This window comes from Oncorhynchus keta, chromosome 21 (genome assembly GCF_023373465.1).
Source record: "Oncorhynchus keta strain PuntledgeMale-10-30-2019 chromosome 21, Oket_V2, whole genome shotgun sequence".
NCBI lineage: Eukaryota > Metazoa > Chordata > Actinopteri > Salmoniformes > Salmonidae > Oncorhynchus > Oncorhynchus keta.
The window spans coordinates 5,538,527-5,563,873 of NC_068441.1; the positions used below are offsets into that span (position 1 = coordinate 5,538,527).

General features: G+C 43.2%; 1 protein-coding gene across 1 annotated transcript in view; it reads left to right on the forward strand.

Moving 5' to 3' along the window:
• The first annotated feature begins 1,395 nt into the window (after positions 1-1,395).
• LOC118399830 (guanine nucleotide-binding protein G(i) subunit alpha-2-like) overlaps positions 1,396-25,347 on the forward strand; it is a 162,653-nt gene continuing 138,701 nt past the window's right edge. The window contains exon 1 of the mRNA XM_052473253.1: positions 1,396-2,267. Within this exon, the coding sequence (XP_052329213.1) occupies positions 2,150-2,267 (118 nt within the window). The 5' untranslated portion in view covers positions 1,396-2,149. The remainder of the gene's footprint in view (positions 2,268-25,347) is intronic.

The window sequence follows — 25,347 nt, forward strand, 5'->3', positions numbered from 1 at the left end:
CACCTGTGTCACTTATGTCCTTTGTTTGTTTGCCCCCCTCGTCTACTATAGCTACTCTTAAGTGTTCCTGCTCCATGATCCATGGACCTGTATAGGTTAGGCAAGGACAGGGGTATAATAATATAGCGGAAGTTCAGCATTGCCTTGACCAGCATGGCAGACCAGAGGAACTACTGCACAGCTGAACTTGGCCTAGATCATTACTGATAATCCTTGCTTAACCTGTACAGGTAATATCAACTCAAATGTTTATGGGACAACTAGGGGGCATTTTCTGGGCAGATTCCAGTTAGGTCCGATTTTCCCTTCATGTCAAGACAATTGTTACTCATTTCCAACACTTGAGGGCACTACAAACCACTCCATAATGTAGTCTTGTGCACTGTGCTATGAGAATGTGTCTTCTCGGATGCTTCAGTAGAGCAAGTACAGAAAATAACATGCTCCCTTTTGATGTTCCAACGTATAGTGCCATGTTCAGTGTAAATCTAATACATGTTCAACTCCTGCTACTATTCTCAGATGAATGGGCAATTGAAGCTCCTTGAGAGGTCATATGCTGTATTTTCGGCTCAAGTAAACCCCCTCACACCATCCAAACATTTCAGACACTGTAGTCATTCATATGAAACATAAATCTTCTTCAATCACTATTAAAAACGACACAATTTTGGAGAGTACAAACTGTTCCCTGTAGGCCCACATGAAACAGACTAAAATCAGCTTGAGGGTCCCTTCAACAGAGCATTTCTTAGCTGATGGCAGTATGAAAGGGTGTTATCTTGTTAAGTAGTTAGTGATGTTATAAAATGTGTGTTCATGAATAGGCTTTTGAATATGAAATCATATGTGAATAGTTTGGATACCAAAGAAACCAAGAAGAATACATCCATCAGTTTAAAATGTTGTTTGTGTTATTACACTTATCTTATTACACTGTCAAAATCCATCAATGTACCCATTAGCCTATATATTAGCCTGCACTGTATTACACTCTATAACGCCTATGTAACTAGCCTACAATACAATTGTAGGCCACTTAATGTAAAGTGAGTGGCCTATTTTTAGTGCAGTCTATAGCTAGTGCACACGTTTTATTGTCATCACATCCCATGTTCATTTACATATATGCACACATTTCTTAGTTATCTGGAGAGAGAAACACCTGGATTCCTAGATAACCAGGCCTTTTAAACAGCCATTTAGTTAATAAATTAGTTAATAGACCAAAAATAATGTGTTTTAAACCTCTCCGCCAAAAACAGCTATTTTTCAGTTCGCCCTTCCCCAGTCAGACCACACCCAGACAGTCCTTGCTAAATTCTTGCCTGATAAATTGCCCTTCGAAGAAGCTGTTTTGGTTTATTTTTGACAATTTTCAATGAAAACAACCCAGAAATGATTTGATATTGAGATACAAACAGATGCGTTGGACATTTAAATACAGTAGGCCTATTGCATTTCTGCAGAAAACTTCACAACGGGTGGTTAGACAATAACAATTGTCTAAGATCTACGACGTCACATATCAACTGGGAGCAGAAAGGGTGCCAACAAATCCCCTTAGAAAGCAGGCGGCAGGTTGGCAGCTGAAGTGCACCAGCAGTTTCTCCAGATTTCCACTGGATAGCTATGTTTACTTGACTGCGCGGGTGAGTCTGGGAGCGCAGTCGCTCGTCCATGTGATTGGATTCCACCTTACCTTCACTTGGTCGGAAGAAACGTAGGAACGAGGAATAAGATTGATTGTATCGGTGAGGCTGTCAGAATTGATCATATTGATTACAAACGGTCAACACTACATAACCAATTCGCGTAGCCACTCGAGATTTGACTGCAACTTTCTGCGGCATTCTTTGACCTCCAAGAAGATTGCTCTGCGACGGACAGGATATATTGATGGAACGTTAGTTTACATCACTCAGAATAACGCAGCCGAGGACTGACTTTTTTCTGGACATTTTATGCGTGCCATACAACTAGACATCCTCTATTTAGTATAGCAAATTCGCACAATCACGTCTCTTGAACGGGCCGGCAAGTATTTTGGATAACCGTTTCTCTTGTGTAGGCATATCAAACAGAAGTCAAGACGAAATCGTTCAAGAATCCTTGCGCCGGCCGTCAGTGCGCGCGTGCTTTTGGAAACATGGGTTGTACATTAAGTGCAGAAGACAAAGCTGCTGTGGAGAGATCAAAGATGATTGATAAAAATCTCCGCGAGGATGGAGAGAAGGCAGCAAGGGAGGTAAAACTGCTCTTACTAGGTAAGGGTTGCCGTTTATTCTCAATCCTTTGTTTGTCCGGATGGACGGATAGCCAGTGTGCGTTCCTTGTTGAGCTGTTTCTAGGCTGAGTGCTTCAAACTCTTTATTAGAATTTCCCGCAATTTTGATATGTGGTAGCGTAATGGGTTTAATTGTCATACACCAAACAAGCATCACAAATCCATCACCACCTCGTCTCTTGCCACGGGTAGGGTGTTAATCAGCAGCGCGCACATTTTTTTTATTTACGTAAACTGCTGTGTGGTCGACTGTCTTCTGATGCTGAGCTTTCTCTGCCAACGCTGCATAAATAACATAATTCGTGTAGCAGGGAACCAAAAGCAATTATCCTAGTGCAATAGAGCTTTCGATCAAGCAGATATTTCAATCAAGTCCATTCATTCATCAATGTGGTTCTGAATCTGCTTAGGTAAAAATGAACATGGATGAGTCATCAAGTCAATCAATATTATGTTCAGAACAGCTTTATTACACAACCAGTATGTATGCTGGAGAGTGATTTTGACAGGGATTTGTCAGGAATTTTACAGATTGACAGCAGGGTAGTTGCTAGGATTTTTAGACATTGAGGGCTTAACCCAAAACCAGTAGGGGCCTCCGGGGGCATCCTCCCCTGGCAAAAAAATAAGGAATTTCAATAGCTAAAGATTAAAAGAGATTGAGAGATTAAAACATTGAGAGATTAGATATTTTTCAGGTAACTTGCAAACTTGCACCTTCCCACCTACCACAGCATATGCTGCCACTAATAAATTACAGTAGCTATTGTGGGTCTCTCTCTATACTCTGGAGCACATTCAGTGCATCTAAATGTATTGCCAAAAACCTTCATACTACTCAACAACTTAAAACAGACTGACCTGTCTTTTAGGGCCAAACTGATTAAAGAATCCCACAGAATGTCCTCACACTCTCCCTCACACACGGACACAAAAACACACACCATGCAGTAATTAGAATCCATAGAGCGGCGTTAAGTGATACAGTCTACTCTGTGCTCACCCCGCCTCTGTCTCTCTCCATCACTTTCTCTGTGTCGTCTGTTGCTGTCTTTCTTGTCTGCCCTCTTCTGTTGCTGTCTCTTAGTCTTCTATGTTGCTGTATCATTTGTCTAACCTCCTCTCTCATCCTGTCCTGGGTGTAAAAATTGCAAACGTATAAAAGAAAATTGATAGTAATTTCAGTCTTTTTCACCTCACCTGCAAAATTTGTTGTTAAAACCTAAAAATGCAGTGACTGCCATGAAGAAATCAAGGTACTCCCGCCTCTCCTGAATCTCAGTTTGCAGTTGCTCTACAATGTCTCCAAGGCCCTACACTACTACTAAAACTCTTCCAAGACACCCTAGTAGCTTAGCGCATAGCGTTTTTCTCATGGTCACAGAATGAGTTCAGAGCTCTCTTCTAATTTGTGTACCTGGTGCTGATCAAGGTGTCCTTACTGTTTCTTCTGTGTTGTCTTCCATACAGTCTACAGGAGAAGCAGAAGGCTGCATTTCTAACCAATCAAGTATTCCAATCAATCAAAGGTTTCAAAACATTTGTGTTGAAAGGCCTTCTTTTTCAAAGCAAAGTGGTTAAGGGGTTACTGGGGTAGCTTAATGGAAAATATTTCTTTTTTTTTTACAGCCAAATCTCTATTTTACAGCCAAATCTCTATTTCTGATGTAAAATGGCATGTTATAGAAAGGTCCAGACACTTCTTTTTCAGATTTCACTTGTTTTTGAGAAACTTACCCCAAACAAAATAGTTTTCCCCCTCATCAATCTACACACAATAGCCCACTATGACAAAGCGAAAACATGTTTTTAGAAAGTTTAGCAAATTTATTCAAAATAAAAACAGAAATACCTTATTTAGATAAGTATTCATACCCTTTGCCATGAGACTGGAAATTGAGCTCAGGTGCATCCTGTTTCCCATTTATAATCCTTGAGATACTTCTACAACTTGATTGGAGTCCACCTGTGGTACATTCAATTGATTGGACATGATTTTTTAAAGGCACACACCTGTGGAAAGGCACACACCTGACCTATAAGGTCTCACAATTGACAGTGTATGTCAGAGCAAAAATCAAGCCATGAGGTCGAAGGAATTGTCTATAGAACTCCGAGATAGGATTGTGTAAATGCACAATTCTGGGGAAGGGTACCAAAACATTTCTGGAGCATTGAAGGTCCCCAAGAACACAGTGGCATCCATTATTCTTAAATGGAAGAAGTTTGGAACCACCAAGGCTCTTCCAAGAGCTGGCTAGATAGGAGAACCTTCCAGAAGGACACCCATCTCTGCGAGTGGCCAGTCGGAAGCAACTCCTCAGTAAAAGGCACATGACAGCCCACTTGGAGTTCATATCCAAGAAGAGTCAATGCTGTAATAGCTGCTAAAGGTGCTTCAACAAAGTACTGAGTTAAAGGTCTGAATACTAATGTAAATGTGATATTTCATTTTTTATTTTTTATAATTTAGCAAAAATGTATAAAAACCTGTTTTTGCTTTGTCATTATGAGGTATTGCGTGTAGATTGATGGGTAAAACAATATATTTAATACATTTTAGAATAAGGCTGTAACGTAACAAAATGTGGAAAAAGTCAAGGGGTCTGAATACTTTCCATAGGTACTGTATATATTGTATATGTAAAGAAAATATGAAATCAAGAACAATCTGATGGGTGACAATATTAAACTATCACTTGTGAATGACGCCCAGCATGTGTTCAGTAAGGCAAGAAACTGTGCATCCCTTTTTTTGCGACCTTTTTCAAATCATAGTCGCACACCTCATGTACAGTTGAAGTCGGAAGTTTACATACACCTTAGCCAAATACATTTAAACTCAATTATTCACAATTCCTGACATTTAATCTGAGTAAAAATTCCATGTTTTAGGTCAGTTAGGATCCCCACTTTATTTTAAGAATGTGAAATGTCAGTATAATAGAAGAGAGAATGATTTATTTAAACTTTTATTTCTTTCATCACATTCCCAGTGGGTCAGAAGTTTACATTGCCTTTAAATGGGGTCAAATTTTTTGGGTAGCCTTCCACAAATCTCCCACAATAAGTTGGTTTAATTGTGGCCCATTCCTCCTGACAGAGCTCTTGTAACTGAGTCAGGTTTGTAGGCCTCCTTAATCGCACACGATTTTTCAGTTTTGCCCACAAATTTTCTATAGGATTGAAATCAGGGCTTTGTGATGTCGACTCCAATACCTTGACTTTGTTGTCCTTAAGCCCTTTTGCCACATCTTTGGACTGATGATGTGGGTATAGCCTGCGCAAGAAACAAAGCAGAGCTCATTCCTTTCATGCAACTTTTTTCAATTCATCATTAGAGACGCATCATGCAGCCGTAAAATGTATTAAAAATGCAAACATTGGCCTCCTGGGTGGCACAGTGGTCTAGGGCACTGCTTCTGGGTTCAAGCCCAGGCTCTGTCGCAGCCGACCGGGAGGTCCGTTGTGCAACGCACAATTGGCCTAGCGTTGTCCGGGTTAGGGAGGGTTTGGCCGGTAAGGATATCCTTGTCTCATCGCACACTAGCGACTCCTATGCCGGGCACAGTGCACGCTAACCAGGTCGCCAGGTGCACAGTGTTTCCTCCGACATATTGGTGCGGCTGGCTTTCGGGTTGGATACGCACTGTGTTAAGAAGCAGTGCGGCTTGGTTGGGTTGTGTTTTTGAAGACGCATGGCTTTCGACCGTCGTCTCTCCCGAGCCCGTACGGGAGTTGTAGCGATGAGACAAGATAGTAACTACTAACAATTGGATACCACGAAATTGTGGAGAAAAGGGGGTCAAATAAACATTATTTTGAAAATGCAAATGTTTGGCTGTATGTTTTTAATCACAAATAAAGTTGCATAAATAACTCTAAATTAACCGCTCAACACAGAATAGAAGTTTGTGCACACTCCCTCAAAAATATTTTGGAGAAAAGATCCTTTCTATTTTATATAGCTATGTTCAATTGTATTCTTCATACTATAAATTAATATAAAATGCAACGGAATTCTAAACAAATCTCGTCTGCTAAATTAACTAGTGTAGCCCTCAGCCATATGGCTTAGCCAGATCAGGGCTTAACATAAGGACAAGGAGTATGCTATTCTGTTCTTCTGAAATAGACTAGTCTAAAATTCATAATGGATTAATTTTGATGGTGTAGGCTATGGATTTATTGGACTTTTTTAAATGTAGCTGTTCCAAAGGTCTGCATCAGTGGCTTGTAGGCTGTGCGTGGATGCCTGGAGATGCTAAATGTGTATGTTAATTAACGGTCAATTACATTTACATTTACATTTAAGTCATTTAGCAGACGCTCTTATCCAGAGCGACTTACAAATTGGTGCATACACCTTATGACATCCAGTGGAACAGCCACTTTACAATAGTGCATCTAAATCTTTTTAGGGGGGGGTGAGAAGGATTACTTACCCTATCCTAGGTATTCCTTGAAGAGGTAGGGTTTCAGGTGTCTCCGGAAGGTGGTGATTGACTCCGCTGTCCTGGCGTCGTGAGGGAGTTTGTTCCACCATTGGGGGGCCAGAGCAGCGAACAGTTTTCACTGGGCTGAGCGGGAACTGTACTTCCTCAGTGGTAGGGAGGCGAGCAGGCCAGAGGTGGATGAACGCAGTGCCCTTGTTTGGGTGTAGGGCCTGATCAGAGCCTGGAGGTACTGAGGTGCCGTTCCCCTCACAGCTCCGTAGGCAAGCACCATGGTCTTGTAGCGGATGCGAGCTTCAACTGGAAGCCAGTGGAGAGAGCGGAGGAGCGGGGTGACGTGAGAGAACTTGGGAAGGTTGAAGACCAGACGGGCTGCGGCGTTCTGGATGAGTTGTAGGGGTTTAATGGCACAGGCAGGGAGCCCAGCCAACAGCGAGTTGCAGTAATCAAGACGGGAGATGACAAGTGCCTGGATTAGGACCTGCGCCGCTTCCTGTGTGAGGCAGGGTCGTACTCTGCGGATGTTGTAGAGCATGAACCTACAGGAACGGGACACCGCCTTGATGTTAGTTGAGAACGACAGGGTGTTGTCCAGGATCACGCCAAGGTTCTTAGCGCTCTGGGAGGAGGACACAATGGAGTTGTCAACCGTGATGGCGAGATCATGGAACGGGCAGTCCTTCCCCGGGAGGAAGAGGAGCTCCGTCTTGCTGAGGTTCAGCTTGAGGTGGTGATCCGTCATCCACACTGATATGTCTGCCAGACATGCAGAGATGCGATTCGCCACCTGGTCATCAGAAGGGGGAAAGGAGAAGATTAATTGTGTGTCGTCTGCATAGCAATGATAGGAGAGACCATGTGAGGTTATGACAGAGCCAAGTGACTTGGTGTATAGCGAGAATAAGAGAGGGCCTAGAACAGAGCCCTGGGGGACACCAGTGGTGAGAGCGCGTGGTGAGGAGACAGATTCTCGCCACGCCACCTGGTAGGAGCGACCTGTCAGGTAGGACGCAATCCAAGCGTGGGCCGCGCCGGAGATGCCCAACTCGGAGAGGGTGGAGAGGAGGATCTGATGGTTCACAGTATCGAAGGCAGCCGATAGGTCTAGAAGGATGAGAGCAGAGGAGAGAGAGTTAGCTTTAGCAGTGCGGAGCGCCTCCGTGATGCAGAGAAGAGCAGTCTCAGTTGAATGACTAGTCTTGAAACCTGACTGATTTGGATCAAGAAGGTCATTCTGAGAGAGATAGCGGTAGAGCTGGCCAAGGACGGCACGCTCAAGAGTTTTGGAGAGAAAAGAGAGAAGGGATACTGGTCTGTAGTTGTTGACATCGGAGGGATCGAGTGTAGGTTTTTTCAGAAGGGGTGCAACTCTCGCTCACTTGAAGACGGAAGGGACGTAGCCAGCGGTCAGGGATGAGTTGATGAGCGAGGTGAGGTAAGGGAGAAGGTCTCCGGAAATGGTCTGGAGAAGAGAGGAGGGGATAGGGTCAAGCGGGCAGGTTGTTGGTCGGCCGGCCGTCACAAGACGCGAGATTTCATCTGGAGAGAGAGGGGAGAAAGAGGTCAGAGCATAGGGTAGGGCAGTGTGAGCAGAACCAGCGGTGTCGTTTGACTTAGCAAACGAGGATCGGATGTCGTCGACCTTCTTTTCAAAATGGTTGACGAAGTCATCTGCAGAGAGGGAGGAGGGGGGATTCAGGAGGGAGGAGAAGGTGGCAAAGAGCTTCCTAGGGTTAGAGGCAGATGCTTGGAATTTAGAATGGTAGAAAGTGGCTTTAGCAGCAGAGACAGAGGAGGAAAATGTAGAGAGGAGGGAGTGAAAGGATGCCAGGTCCGCAGGGAGGCGAGTTTTCCTCCATTTCCGCTCGGCTGCCCGGAGCCCTGTTCTGTGAGCTCGTAATGAGTCGTCGAGCCACGGAGCGGGAGGGGAGGACCGAGCCGGCCTGGAGGATAGGGGACATAGAGAGTCAAAGGATGCAGAAAGGGAGGAGAGGAGGGTTGAGGAGGCAGAATCAGGAGATAGGTTGGAGAAAGTTTGAGCAGAGGGAAGAGATGATAGGATGGAAGAGGAGAGAGTAGCGGGGGAGAGAGAGCGAAGGTTTGGACGGCGCGATACCATCCGAGTAGGGGCAGTGTGGGAAGTGTTGGATGAGAGCGAGAGGGAAAAGGATACAAGGTAGTGGTCGGAGACTTGGAGGAGTTGCAATGAGGTTAGTGGAAGAACAGCATCTAGTAAAGATGAGGTCAAGCGTATTGCCTGCCTTGTGAGTAGGGGGGGAAGGTGAGAGGGTGAGGTCAAAAGAGGAAAGGAGTGGAAAGAAGGAGGCAGAGAGGAATGAGTCAAAGGTAGACGTGGGGAGGTTAAAGTCGCCCAGAACTGTGAGAGGTGAGCCGTCCTCAGGAAAGGAGCTAATCAAGGCATCAAGCTCATTGATGAACTCTCCAAGGGAACCTGGAGGGCGATAAATGATAAGGATGTTAAGCTTGAAAGGGCTGGTAACTGTGACAGCATGGAATTCAAAGGAGGCGATAGACAGATGGGTAAGGGGAGAAAGAGAGAAAGACCACTTGGGAGAGATGAGGATCCCGGTGCCACCACCCCGCTGACCAGAAGCTCTCGGGGTGTGCGAGAACACGTGGGCGGACGAGGAGAGAGCAGTAGGAGTAGCAGTGTTATCTGTGGTGATCCATGTTTCCGTCAGTGCCAAGAAGTCGAGGGACTGGAGGGAGGCATAGGCTGAGATGAACTCTGCCTTGTTGGCCGCAGATCGGCAGTTCCAGAGGCTACCGGAGACCTGGAACTCCACGTGGGTCGTACGCGCTGGGACCACCAGATTAGGGTGGCCGCGGCCACGCGGTGTGGAGCGTTTGTATGGTCTGTGCAGAGAGGAGAGAACAGGGATAGACAGACACATAGTTGACAGGCTACAGAAGAGGCTACGCTAATGCAAGGAGATTGGAATGACAAGTGGACTACACGTCTCGAATGTTCAGAAAGTTAAGCTTACGTAGCAAGAATCTTATTGACTAAAATGATTAAAATGATACAGTACTGCTGAAGTAGGCTAGCTGGCAGTAGCTGCGTTGTTGACACTACACTAATCAAGTTGTTCCGTTGAGTGTAATAGTTTCTACAGTGCTACTATTCGGGGCTAGCTGGCTAGCTAGCAGTGTTGTTTACGTTACGTTGCGTTAAAAGAACGACAATAGCTGGCTAGCTAACCTAGGAAATCGCTCTAGACTACACAATTATCTTTGAAACAAAGACGGCTATGTAGCTAGCTAAGTAGCTAGCTACGATCAAACAAATCAAACCGTTGTACTGTAATGAAATGAAATGAAAATGTGATACTACCTGACCGGGTTGTTGAATTCGATTCAGTAGACGTGTGTGTGGTGACGTTGGCTAGCTGTTAGCTGTTAGCTGTTGGCTAGCTAGCAGTGTCTCCTACGTTAAGGACGACAAATAGCTGGCTAGCGAACCTCAGTGAATTAAGATAATCACTCCAAGACTACACACTCTAAACTACACAATTATCTTGGAAACAAAGACAGCTATGTAGCTAGCTAACACTAAACTAATCAAGTCGTTCAGTTGAGTGAATAGCACTACAGTGATGCTAATCTGTGGGCGTTAGCTAGCGTTGCTAGCTCCTGGGCGAATAGCAGTGAAGGCTACGTTAGGGCGACGAAATACGATAATTATGCAATTATCTCTGATACAAGGACGGCTATGTAGCTAGCTAAGAAGAAATTGCTAAGATTAGACAAATCAACCGTTGTACTATAATGAAATGTAATGAAAAAGTTATACAACCTGCGGTGCGAAGTGCGATGCGACCGCTCGCTCCAACCCGGAAGTAGTAGAACAATTGCCATAAGACGGGCAGTTATTTGCTTGACAATATGTCATGACCATCACAGCCCTAGCCTGGACCATGAAAAACACTCCCAGACCATTATTCCTCCTCCACCAAACTTTACATTTGGCACGATGTATTGGGGCAGGTGGCGTTCTCCTGGCATCCGCCAAACCCAGCGTGATGCATCACTCCAGAAAATGTGTTTCCACTGCTCCAGAGTCAAATGGCGCGAGCTTTACACCACTCCAGCCGACACTTGGCATTGCGCATGTTGATCTTAGGCTTGTGTGCAGCTGTTTGGCCATATGGAACCCATTTCATGAAGCTCCCCACGAACAGATCTTAGAGATTTATGGAGATTGCATGGCTGTGTGCTCGCTTGTATACACCTGTCAGCAATGGGTGTGGCTGAAATAGCCGAATCCACTAATTTGAAGGGGAGTCCACATACTTTTGTATATATAGTGTATGTTTGGCTTCATTGTCTTAGTAGTGCCATTAGATTGTTATCCAGTAGGCTATTCCAACATGCACAGTATGGCCACATACTCTCTGAATCCCATGTTATCTGTGTCATATCATAATTATCTTGTACTTTTCTCATGTCTGATCTCAATACTACCCTCCTGTTAGCACTCAAACCCCAAATTTAACCATCAGTAAAGTATTCTGGTCCCAGGGAAGATGACATCATGGCCGTACAATGCATGTTGTGAACAATAACAGTAGCCTACCCTGGGTAACCTTCTTGTTATTGCCGATTCTTTAAAAAAACTAAACGTTTTTAACCCTTTTTAATGGTATATAATTGGTAGTTACAGTCTTGTCTCATTGCTGCAACTCCTGTACGGCGAAGGTCGAGAGCCGTGCATCCTCCGAAACACGACCCAGTCAAGCCGCACTGCTTCTTGACACAACGCCCGCTTAACCAACCGCACCGATGTGTCGGAGGAAACGCTGTACATTGGACGATTGTGTCAGCATGCATTGCGCCTGGCCCGCCACAGGGGTCGCTAGAGCGCAATGGGACAAGAACATCCCTGCCGGCCAAACCCTCCCCTAACCTCGACGACGCTGGGCCAATTGTGCGCCGCCTCATGGGGCTCCCGGTCACGCTCAGCTGCGACAGAACCTGGACTCGAACCAGGATCTCTAGCTAGCACTGCGATGCAGTGCCTTAGACCACTGCGCCACTCAGGAGGCCCGTTATTGCTGATTCTTATCCCAACCTCAAATTTGTTGGTACACTACAAGATGACACTCCTTTCAACTGCAGTGCTGAAAGAACAACAGCACGCTAACTTGTAGAGATTAAGTATTTTGCAGGAGACTCAACAAAACAAAGTACTGTATCTACGATACCACACATTCCTACCAATCACAGTGCTGTAAACAAAAACAACCAATGTTTTCACTTCTGCTGAACATGCCTATTTGCATGATGATCTACATTGGAACCCTTCAAGGTGCTCAAAACAAAGCCAAAGAAAATATGGAAATATGGAGTAAATTACTTCCCAGGGTCCTGAGTCGCATACGTTCCCGGTTTGCCGAGAGGGAACCACAATGGAGTCATATGTCCTGTGATGTCCCACACTGGAGTCATATGTCCTGTGATGTCCCACAGCGGAGTCATACGTCCTGTGATGTCCCACAGCGGAGTCTTACGTCCTGTGATGTCCCACAGCGGAGTCTTACGTCCTGTGATGTCCCACAGCGGAGTCTTACGTCCTGTGATGTCCCACAGCGGAGTCTTACGTCCTGTGATGTCCCACAGCGGAGTCTTACGTCCTGTGATGTCCCACACTGGAGTCATATGTCCTGTGATATCCCACAGCGGAGTCTTACGTCCTGTGATGTCCCACACTGGAGTCATATGTCCTGTGATATCCCACAGCGGAGTTTTACGTCCTGTGATGTCCCACACTGGAGTCGTATGTCCTGTGATATCCCACAGCGGAGTCTTACGTCCTGTAATGTCCCACACTGGAGTCATATGTCCTGTGATATCACACAGCGGAGTCTTACGTCCTGTGATGTTCCACACTGGAGTCATATGTCCTGTGATATCCCACAGCGGAGTCTTACGTCCTGTGATGTTCCACACTGGAGTCATATGTCCTGTGATATCCCACAGCGGAGTTTTACGTCCTGTGATGTCCCACACTGGAGTCATATGTCCTGTGATATCCCACAGCGGAGTCTTACGTCCTGTGATGTCCCACACTGGAGTCATATGTCCTGTGATATCCCACAGCGGAGTCTTACGTCCTGTGATGTCCCACACTGGAGTCATATGTCCTGTGATATCCCACAGCTGTCACATTCTGACCTTTATTTCCTTTGTTTTGTCATTATTTAGTATGGTCAGGGCGTGAGTTGGGGTGGGCAGTCTATGTTTAAAAAAAAAATGATTTTGGGATTTCTATGTTTCGGCCTAGTATGGTTCTCAATCAGAGGCAGGTGTCATTAGTTGTCTCTGATTGAGAATCATACTTAGGTAGCCTGGTTGTCTCTGATTGAGAATCATACTTAGGTAGCCTGGGTTTCACTGTTTGTTTGTGGGTGTTTGTTTCCGTGTCTGTGTTTTTTCACCACACGGTACTGTTTTGGTTTTCGTTCGTTTCACGTTTATTGTTTTTGTATTCAGTTGTGTTCATGTTAAGTATTTCTTATTAAAAGAACCATGGACACTTACCACGCCGCATTGGTCCTCCGATCCTTCTCGCCTCTCCTCTTCGGAAGAAGAGGAGGAAATCCCTTACAGAAACACCCACCAACCAAGGACCAAGCAGTGTGGTAACAGACAGCGACGACAGCAGCAACAACAACGGCCAGCATCACAGGACTCCTGGACATGGGAGGAGATTTTGAACAGAGAAGGACCCTGAGCACAGGCTGGGGAATATCGCCGCCCCAAAGCAGAGCTGGAGGCAGCGAAAGCTGAGCGGCGGCGATATGAGGAGGCAGCATGGCAGCGCGACAGGTACGAGAGGCAGCCCCAAATGATTTTGGGGGGAGGCACACGAGGTGTGGGGCTAAGCCAGGTAGCAGACCTGAGCTCACTCCTCGTGCTTATTATAAGCAGCGGGTTACTGGTCAGGCACCGTGTTATGCGGTTAGGCGCACAGTGTCGCCAGTACGTGCCCATAGCCCGGTGCTCTATAGGGCAACCCCCTGAGAGTGTCATGCGAGTGTGGGCATCCAGCCAGGGCGTATGGTGCCTGCTCAGCGTTTTGGTCCAGGGTATCCTGCGCCGGCTCTGCGTGCTGTGTCTCCGGGGCACTGGGAGGGTGCTCCGCTTGTGCCGGGCAAATGTGGGAGTGGAGCCTAAGGGAGAGGTGCACGTAGTAGGCACTAGATCAACCTGTGCCTGCACTCTGGAGGGTCCGGGCTAGAGTAGTTATCCAGCCTGGGGGAGTGGTGCCAAGGCTGCGCACCAGAGCTCCAGTGCTCCCCCACAGCCCGGTCCTTCAGGTGCCTCCTCCTAACACCAAGACTCCTGGAGGTCACCCCAGCCTGATTGGTCCTGTGGCAGCCTCACGCACCAGGCTGTCTCTTTGTCTCCTCCCTACAGGTGTTCCTGTCTGTCCAGAGCTGCTAGAGTCTCCCGTCTGTCATGAGCCGCCAGAGTCTCCCGTCTGTATTTCTTATTAAAAGAACCATGGACACTTACCACGCCGCATATTGGTCCTCCGATCCTTCTCGCCTCTCCTCTTTGGAAGAAGAGGAGGAAATCCCTTACAACAGCGGAGTCTTATGCCCTGTGATGGGCGTAAAGATGTTACTGTAACATCTGCTGACAAAGCTTGGCTGTACAGTACCTCTTTCGTCATCTTGGCCAATGTTCTGGCAGAAATACTGTGTGCCTGAATACAGAAATCCTCAATTTGCACACCATCTCACCCCCTGAAAAAAGGGCCAAAGTTGAAAGAACTACATTTTGGGGAGCTTCCGGGAAACTAAAACTCTGAACCAACTATATTAATAACAGTTGCATTAATCTCACCCTTTGAATGTCACCATCGCTGTTTTTATCATGAGAAAGTGATCGGTTTTTAATGGAAGGATTTGTATGGAAAGCCAAGTTGAAGCCAACATTAGATGTCGTCATAATAAGCACACGTGGTTTTACCACAATATCCTTCAATTGAAGTGGCGGGAAACAAATGAAAAACAAATTTTTCACAAAAACGGATTAATATTTTTTTATCACGGATAATTATAAGGGAGCAGGCAAACTTATAAATTGGCTACAATAATTACAAGGACTTTTCACGCACCAAATTGGGAAAATTTAGATTTTCCGGTACTTGAATTTCTGAGCTCAAAAGTTCAAATAAGCTACTTCAAGCCTCTTGTAGTATTGTTTAAATATGTATTTATCATGTTATTTCATTATCAGATCATATTGTGAATAAGCCCACTAGGCTGTCATTTTTTTGTCATTATATCCAGAATAATTAATAGGAATCGCGTTTTTCCCAGCACTTGGGCTGTTCACAACAGCTGTTCGTCACTTGACTGTCGTTCCGAAAATTCCTTCCTGGAACAGATGATGATGTGTGAAAATATCACGGTGTAATTAATCAGCTGGAACCCAAATGCTTGTCCAGTATTATGCATAATTATTGAAAAACCAAGTTAATGACAGTATCGATTTAGGTTTTAAGTATCAGGTAAGGTGACTCTTTCTGTTAGAAGCATTTGATTTTGCTATCGCATTTATGATTTTGAATTAGTGTGCCTATACAAACTGTTTTCACTATGTAACATAAGGAGAAACTAAATGTTACGCATAAAAAAAAACTGTCCGACAGCTAGAGCCAGGATTCTTACAGGGTTCAAGTTCAATGTCTAATTGAACTAATTCATGCTTAATATTTTATAAAACGGCAACTTACACTGCCATAAATACACGGATAGAAAAGTAACGTTTTAAAAGATTTTGGACAAATCCATCAAGAAGCCAAACATGATAAAGGGTTAAACATACTGTAGTTTTTAAAAAGTCGTGAATTTGATTGAATTTAGCTACGATTCCGACCTTATATCTTAATGTAATGACATGATAAAGATTGTCAGACTATTATCAGTGACTTATCAACAGATGTAACAAGTTGTCCAGTATAGGAAACACAGTCAACAAAACATGACTAGCAAAACAGTCAGACATTTCCGTTTTTTTCTCGGTCTTTCAACTTTGGCCCTTTTTTTCAGGGAGCAAGATGGAGGGTTTCTGTATTCAGACACACAGTATTTCTGTCAGAACATAGCATGTAGCATTATATCTTGGCCAATGTTTAACAATGTATTTCAATATTGACGCAATGCAATTAGAACAATGTGTACTGCAAATCTGTTCAACATATATAGCAAATATGGGGCAGGCTGTTTAATGAACTAGGCTATCATGGACTTACATTGGAATTGGAGTTGAAGACAAAGCAATACATAAAATTCAGTAAATACTCAACATATTTAGCCATGGAGCACGTTCTGATTGGCCAGTGAGGAGCCAAGCCTTGACACACCCACAACTTGTTTATTCATCAAAACCCAGCCCTTTCACACCACGGCCAGCTACTGCACCCTTAATTTCAGTTGTGAAAAATTCTCCAACCTATAACCCTACTGCCAGCGCTAAGATTTACCATTCCGTTGTTTGTTAAAATAGAGCCTAGAGAGAGAGACAAGTTATATGTCAGCACCAGGCTGAACACCTTCAGATTACAGGGGGACATGATAGGAAACAAAGATAGCTAGTGTGGATAAGAACTGAATAAGCTCTCTGCAGATGGAATTCTGCCCATTGTGTATTGTGCAGCAGTAATTGCCTGTGCTACAGGCACACAGTCAGATAAGAGGCAAAAAATAGATTACCCGGACAAACAACCCACTCTCAGCGCAGGACAAGGAGTGCATGGAATCTGAACAGCTTGACATTGGTCTAGTCAAAGTCAACAGGCAAGGCTATGTTTAATTTAAATCCTCAGTGGAAGTCAAATAGCTTCTGCTAGGGTGTCTAATCAAAAACGTATCTTGCAGATAATTCTCTAAGAAAACGAATGGTCCAAACCTCATGTCTCATGTTTATTTTTTTTCACCCAATTTTTACACGATACACACTTCAGCACTCAGCAGTCCCGTTATGTGAGCTTGTGTGGCCTACCACTTCGCGGCCGAGCCGTTGTTGCTCCTAGACATTTCCACTTCACAGTAACAGCACTTACAGTTGACTGGGTCAACTCTAGCAGGGCAGACATTTTACCAACTGACTGGAAAGCAAAGGTGGCATCCTATGACGGTACCACGTTGAAAGCCACTGAGCTCTTCAGTAAGGCCATTCTACTGCTAATATTTGTATATGGAGATTGCATGGCTGTGCGCTCGATTTTATACACCTGCCAGTAATGGGTGTGGCAGAACCAGCCGAATCCACGAATTTGAAGGGGTGTGCACATACACTGTATTTACAAAAGTATCAGAATACCTCTCTGTGGTTAGGAACACATTGTGGCTATGTAATATATGGGCAGTAAGCACATTTATTTTGGCTTCCTGGTGTTGGTAGCTGTGACAAACACTAACCGGATATGTTGCACCTAATGGCAAAGAAAGCTGATGAATGACAGGTTTTTAAAACGCTGTGCCTGCTCAGGTATCTGGAGGTAAGGAAAGGTGTTTAGGGAGATTAAATATCATATTTTGATCAAGTGTCAATGTCACTCTTCTATTGTCCTCACGGCCAAGCTCCAAGAAAGGATGAATTGAAAGGTGAATTGCCCTGTGTAAGTGTTGCCTAGTCTAGTGTAAAAGGATTCTCCGATTACAGAACAATTTAGAGGCATGCTTCTTCTCTTGGACACTGTAGACCAGGGTACCGCGATTATATTGAGCCGTGGGCTGATTTTTCCTTGAGCGGATGGTCGGGGGGCTTATAAATATATAAGTAATTATAAATAATTAGTACACTGCTTTTTAGAAAGTTTTGCACATTTATCAAACATAAAAAACAGAAATACCTTATTTACATAACACCGGTCTCCCGCATGCCCTGCATTCTGTAGTACAGACATGGCCTGCTCTCCCTTATGTAAGGAATTAGGCACTTTCCCATGTTTACTACAGTATGTATGTTAGACTGCAAAGTAGCCTAATAACACATTTCATTAATAAAATAATGATTAAAAATGTTATTTCAAAATGCAGATGTTGATTTAGTTATGGATCCATAATGAATTATTATGGGAATAAATATCACTGATTTACAGAAATATTGTAACAAAGTTGTCTAATGAAGGCAAACCATTTAGAATCATCCAATCCTGTAGCCTACTCCTGACATAACGTACAGCGCATAGAAACCCTGAGGGTTTCGTTTTTCTCTGAATAGAAACAACCATAATATTAATCAAATTAATTAAGCCAAATTTCTTAAAATCAATCCCATATACTATGTTATTACAAAAAAGGTTTTAAATTCTCTGGTAATGCCAATATGGAATACTATCAAATACTTCTCAAAGATGCCCTCTGGTGGTCAAACTAGCAATATCTTGCAGTAACAGATAAAATGCCTGAGAATTAAATGACGTGCCGCGGCAGCACTCAAGGCGTGCCGCAGTATGACACAACTTTTAAAGGAGGGACCACTGTATTCAGACCCTTTGCTATGAGACTAAAAATTGCATGCATCCTGTTTCCTTTGATTATCCTTGATGTTTCTACAACTTGATTGGAGTCCACCTGTGGTGAATTGAATTGATTGGACATGATTTGGAAAAGCACACACCTGTCTATATAAGTTACCTACAGTTGACAGTGCATGTTAGAGCAAAAACCAAGCCATGAGGTCAAAGGAATTGTCCATAGAGCTCCGAGAGAGGATTTGTCGAGGCATAGATCTGGGAAAGGGTATCAAAAAATGTCTGCAGTATGGAAGGTCCCCAAGAACACAGTGGCCTCCATCATTCTTAACAGGAAGAAGTTTGGAACCACCAAGGCTCTTCCTAGAGCTGGCCGCCTGGCCAAACTGAGCAATCGGGGGAGAAGTGCCTTGCTCAGGTGACCAAGAACCCGATGGTCACTCTGACAGAGCTCTAGAGTTTATCTGTGTAGATGGGCAGTCCACCAATCAGGCCTTTATGGTAGAGTGGCCAGACGGAAGCCATTCCTCAGTAAAAGACACATGACATCCCACTTGGAGTTTGCCAAAAGGCACCTAAAGGACTCTCAGACCATGAGAAACAAGATTCTCTGGTCTGATGAAACCAAGATTGAACTCTTTGGCCTGAATGCCAAGCGTCACGTCTGGAGGAAACCTGGCACAATCCATACGGTGAAGCATGGCAGTGGCAGTGTCATGCTGCTGGGATGTTTTTCCATGGCAGGGACTGGGAGACCAGTCAGGATCAAGGGAAAGATGAACAGAGCAAAGTACCAAGAGATACTTTTTTTATTTTACCTTTATTTAACTAGTCAAATTCTTATTTTCAATGACGGCCTAGGAACAGTGGGTTAACTGCCTGTTCAGGGGCAGAACGACAGATTTGTTCCTTGTCAGCTCAGGGGTTTGAACTTGCAGCCTTCTGGTTACTAGTCTAGGCTATCCTGCCGCCCCTTGATGAAAACCTGCTCCAGAGGGCTCAGGACCTCAGACTGGGGGCAAAGATTCACCTTCCAATAAGACAACGACCCTAAGCACACAGCCAAGACAACACATGAGTGGCTTCGGGACAAGATTCTGAATGTCCTTGAGTGGCCCAGCCAGAGCCTGGACTTGAACCCGATCGAACATATCTGGAGAGACCTGAAATAGTTATGCAGCAACGCTCCCCATCCAACCTGACAGAGCCTGAGAAGATCTGCAGATAAGAATGGGAGAAACTCCCCAAATACAGGTGTGCCAAGCTTGTAGCATCATACCCAAGAAGACTTGAGGCTGTAGCACTGCCAAAGGTGCTTCAACAAAGTACTGAGTAAAGCGTCTGAATACTTATGTAACTGGGATATTTCTGTATATATATATTTTTTAATCAAACATTTCTGAAAAACGGTTTTTGCTTTGTAATTATGGGGTATTATGTGTAGATTGAGGGAAAATGGATTTAATTCTGGAATAAGGCTGTAACGTAGCAAAATGTGGTCTGAATACTTTTCGAATGCATCGTATGATGGACAGGTCTCTGATTTGATAGACGACTGCTTATACAATTGTGTGTTAGTACACACTGTAGATAGCATGTAAAATATCCCCTCCATCTAAGGCACCTCACCGTCATGCAGTAACTCAGGAGAAATATGCGTTTGATGGCCATTATGGAGCTTTAAAAAGAGAGATGGTATCGATCACGTGCACATCAATCCATCAGTTTTTAACAAAACAGTGTAACCTGTCCCCATACATACTTTCTCTGTCGTACCAAACTGTTGGGAGGATGGACATGATTGCTCTGTTGGTGAAATTGGTAATCTCTGGTCCTGGCCTTTTGTTTAACAACATGTTTTTCTATTTCAGACCTTGCCCTATAGGTAATCCTTTCATAAACTGTTTTCACAGCAACTTTTCTCCAGCTGTTCTTACCTATTCAATTCCACTTTTCCACAATTTCTGTAAAGCCTCTTGCATTTCAGCAGCTGAGTGGATGTCTTCTTCTAAGCGCTCCCCCATTATGTGTGTGTGTGTGTGTGTGTGTGTGTGTGTGTGTGTGTGTGTGTGTGTGTGTGTGTGTGTGTGTGTGTGTGTGTGTGTGTGTGTGTGTGTGTGTGTGTGTGTGTGTGTGTGTGTGTGTGTGTGTGTGTGTGTGTAAGAGAGAGAGAGAGATCGAAAGAGAAGAAACATGAGAAATCTCTAGTGCTGAGCGATTACCGGAAATGTAGTTTTTTCCCCTCCCGGTTATTAAACAGCTAATTGACCTATGTTGGTTCAATTACTTGAATTCTATTATTTATTTATTTTTGTGAGCCCAACATGCTGTTTTTCTAGATGGAAGTCAAATAATTCACAAGAGATCAAGTCAAGAACAATGTGGGACGCTGTGCTGAAGGGAGTAGTTTTCATCAAGCAAATATTCAACGTAGTTCAGAAACGTGGTAATTAACCACAATGACCATAATCTAGGACAGTACAAGATAGTATGGGGAGCGCATATATAACTTTGGCTGGCTGCTACTGTCTGAGCAGAGATGAGATGATGACTTTAAGAAATAGAAAAATAATAATTAAAGTCCTCATATCAAAACTTAAGTAATAAAAATATAAATACAATATTTCAGTTAGTCATTTCTTATTTTTCTATTGATATCTACCCAATGTGGACCTGACCGAGACAATGGAATATTTTCTATGTTTTAGCAACTTAATGTTCACTATTTTTTTGGGGGTTGGATTTTCCATTCTAAAGCTCTAAAATCATTTTAATATCATTATTTCATAATGCATTGAATGTATTTATTATGGATCCCCATTACTCTTCCTGGGTTCCAGCAAAATTAAGGCAGTTATACAATTTTAAAAGCATTCCAACACATTCACAACACACTGTCTGCCCTCAGGCCCCTACCTCCACCACTACCACATATCTTCAATACAAAATCCATGTTTACGTGTGTGTATACCCTATGACAATCAGCGTCAGAATAAAAAAAAAGTTATTGCTCGTGTGTACCCTTTAATAATTTATCATTGGAAAGCCTAGTATCACAAAAGGCACATTTTCAGAAAGTTCAGGTCAACAGGACTTTGACAGCTTATCAGAATTACCTGTACAAATTCCTTTTAAGAGGAAACCCCGATACCTTTTAAACTTTGTTTGACAAGTGGTTCTGAAATGTCACCTTTCAAAGTCTATATCATATAATTCACTTTGAAAGCACCACATACAACTTTTGTAAAAAAAAAAAATGTAGCCCATATTGTGCCTTTGACAGTAGAGTGTTGGAAGCCATATAATTCCATGTAGTGGGTCAGCTATGTTTTGGGATTGTAACTTGTGATAGAAGCACCAAATTGCACACACACAGCTAGAACAGGGTTTAAGAAAAGGTTTCTAGATACTTGGCCATCACAGGATTCATGCATTCATCCCACCAGAAGCCTTTGTCCAATATGGCCGACAAACAAGTCAATGGGGTCTTATTGGGTCAAATCCGCATGACCATACCTGTATGAAATATAATTGTAGTATGCACAATAATATCTTAAAATGTACATAGTGATTTCGAAAACACAAGCAGGTGTGCCAGATATATAAAAATCTCACAGAATTGTGGTAAAAATGTTATTCTATTAACTGTTTTCATAAAACAGAGAACAAAAATGTAGGCAGCTGACAGAAACCATAATATGATTTACCTAATAGCAAATACTTACTTTACAATTTAGCACATCACGGGTGATCTCACCAACACGTGTTCTATTCTGGTTAGCGCCAGTTTGCGCTGTTCTGTGAAGGGAGTAGTACACAGCGTTGTACGAGATCTTCAGTATCTTGGCAATTTCTTGCATGGAATAGCCTTCATTTCTCAGAACAAGAATAGACTGATGAGTTTCAGAAGAAAGGTCTTTGTTTCTGACTATTTTGAGCCTGTAATCGAACCCACAAATGCTGATGCTCCAGATACTCACTAGTCTATAATAGTCCAGTTGTATTGCTTCTTTAATCAGTACAACAGTTTTTCAGCTGTGCTAACATAATTGCAAAATGGTTTTCTGATGATCAATTAGACTTTAAAAAAAAACTTGGATTAGCTAACACAACGTGCCATTGGAACACAGGAGTGATGGTTGCTGATAATGGGTCTCTGTACGCCTATGTAGATATTCCATAAAAAATCTGCCGTTTCCAGCTACAATAGTCATTTACAACATTAATGTCTACACTGTATTTCTGATCAATTTGATGTTATTTTAATGGACAGAAAATGTGCTTTTCTTTCAAAAACAAGGACATTTCTAAGTAACCCCAAACTTTTGAACGGTAGCGTATATATATATATTTTTTTTATTGAATATTTAAAGCATACAATACACTTGCAGTGAAGCCGCTCAACAACTACATCACATTAGTCATCTAACAGACTCACATCCAAAGCGACACACAGAAGTAACCAGGATCAACGCCCTGCTCAAGGGCAAGTCGACAGATCTCCCACAAGGTGGACCCGAACCAGTGATCCATCAGCCACCAGTCCAACCTCCCAACTGCCAGGCCACCAGCCCTCCAAGATTCCCCCCCACAGTTCCCCAAGAGCTGCCCCTCAACCATCCAATACCCCCCCATGTACCAACAACCAACTAAATGAGCAAAAGAGAAGGACAAAGGAAAACAGAAAACAATGCAAAAAAAAACAAAAGACATCAAGTACTACAAAAATCATAATAACAAGGTATGTTTTATACATGCACTAAAACTGCATATGCACAATTTACACATGTGCATTTTAATGAATGTGTGTGCATATGCATGTGTACAAACACCTGCACGGCATCAGCCAAACCGGCATTAGTTGTAACATTGCCCCTCAGTGTCATTCAAACATACTTTTTTGTTATGTTTGATTCTTTTTACTTACTCCCGCCCAGCAACTCCACTCCCAGTTGTCTCCAATTCCACATCCCAACCCTCAGCCCATCCCACCTATCTCTGCTGGCCACGCGCTTTGGATTTCTACGCACCATATATCTTTCAACTATGCTGTGATATTTCACATACAATTTTATTTGGACCTTTATTTAACTAGGCAGGTCAGTTAAGAACAAATTCTTATTTTCAATGACGGCCTGAGAACAGTGGGTTAACTGGGGTGTTCAGGGGCAGAATGACAGATTTTTACCTTGTCAGCTCAGGGATTCGATCTTGCAACCTTTCGGTTACCAGTCCAACACTCTAACCACTAGGCGACCTGCCGCCCCAATCTATTCGAATAGAATAGAGAGTATTCGTATATTAAGAGTATTCGTATATTAGTAATTGACCTGGTCTATCCAGAGCTCACAACAGTACTAATTCTAGGGTCAATTCTAGATCAATGTTATGCATTTTCAGCCATTCCTGAACCGGAGACCAGAAACGGGCTACCTAAGGGCAATACCAAAATAAATGAATGGTCTATTGATTCTGTATCCTCACAACAAAATCTGCAGAGCTTTGATGATTGTATGCCCCACATATTCAACATTTTGTTGGTGGCAAGAATTCTATATAATAATTTTAGCTGAAAAGCATGAAGTCTTGAAACTTGCGTCATGTTATATATCAACTCATGGAATCGGTACATCAAATCTCTTCCCAACTATTTTGCATGGCACAGCTGTCAACATCCTGGTCCTCAAATTAAACTGGTAAACGTTCCTAATGATGCTAATTTTATTCCTCCGCCTGTCTTGATCCTTTATATTGGGCAGACAGACCAGTTCCCTAACTCCTCCCTTTGCCACCTGTTTTTGGGGTAATGCTGTAATCAATTGGTTGTAATCTTGGATTGAGCAGACCTTCCCGTACAATTCTGATTCTCCATGAAAGACATAACTCTACCATTCCAATTTACAATAGAATTTAAAACAAAATACCCTTTTGAAAAATCTTTGACATAAATACAGGTATTTTATTAACCAGCACATTTGAGTTCAGCCATAATATCCGTTGTAATATTTGTTGTATCTTTTCAGGGGGATGAAATTGAAATTGTAACCAGCTCTGCAATGCTTGTTTGAAAAATAGAGATACTTTGAATTTTTTTTGGAAAACTAATTGAAAATCAGTCCATAAGTTACCAACGTAGCTGTTGCTCATGTTGGTACCTGTACTGATGGTGCAAAAGCCATGACAGGGAGACATAGTGGAGTGGTAACGCGCGTGCAAGCAGTTGTTCCCGACGCCATTTGGGTACACTCCAGCATCCACCGAGCGGCTCTTTCTGCCAAGGGAATGCCTGACAGCTTGAAAGACGTTTTGGACACTACAGTGAAAATGGTTAACTTTTTTAAAGCAAGGCCCCTGAACTCTCATATATTTTTTGCACTATGGAACGATATGGGCAGCGACCATGTAACACTTCTACAACATACAGAAGTGCGCTTGTTATCAAGCGCACAAACTCTCTCCAATACAACCCAACATTTCAGGGTTATGTGCATCCTTTCAAGCACACCCTTCTCATTAACCTGTGGTGAGTTATTCACAATTTCGATGAACAAATACGGTTTTATATGTAAGATGGTTAAATAAAGAACAAAATTACTGATTATAATAATATTATTATTTGTGCCCTGGTCCTGTAAGTGCTCTTTCTCACTTCCCACGAGCTGGGTTTTGACAAAAACTCACACTCATTCTTATGTTTAATTAATCTAATGTATTTATAAAGCCCTTTTTACCCAGCCTAAAACCTCAAACAGCAAGCAATCCAGATGTAGAAGCACAACCTAGGAAGAAACCTAGAAAGGAACCTAGCTCTGAGGGGTGGCCAGTCCTCTTCTGTTTAATAAATGTATCATATAGTGTGTGTAGGCTTACAATGATGGCAAAAAAAAACAACATTTGAGAGTGCGCTGACCCCGGTGCTAGAGGGGGTACGCAGCTGGAGGTTGAATGTTTGAAAGGGTACAGGACTATAAAAAGTTTGGAAACCACTGATCTAGATCTTCAATGAGACATTGCAGGGATTGAGCTTGCAGACTTAATATAAAACTAGAGTCATCGGCATACATGGACGCCTCGGATTTCTAATCCTCTACTGT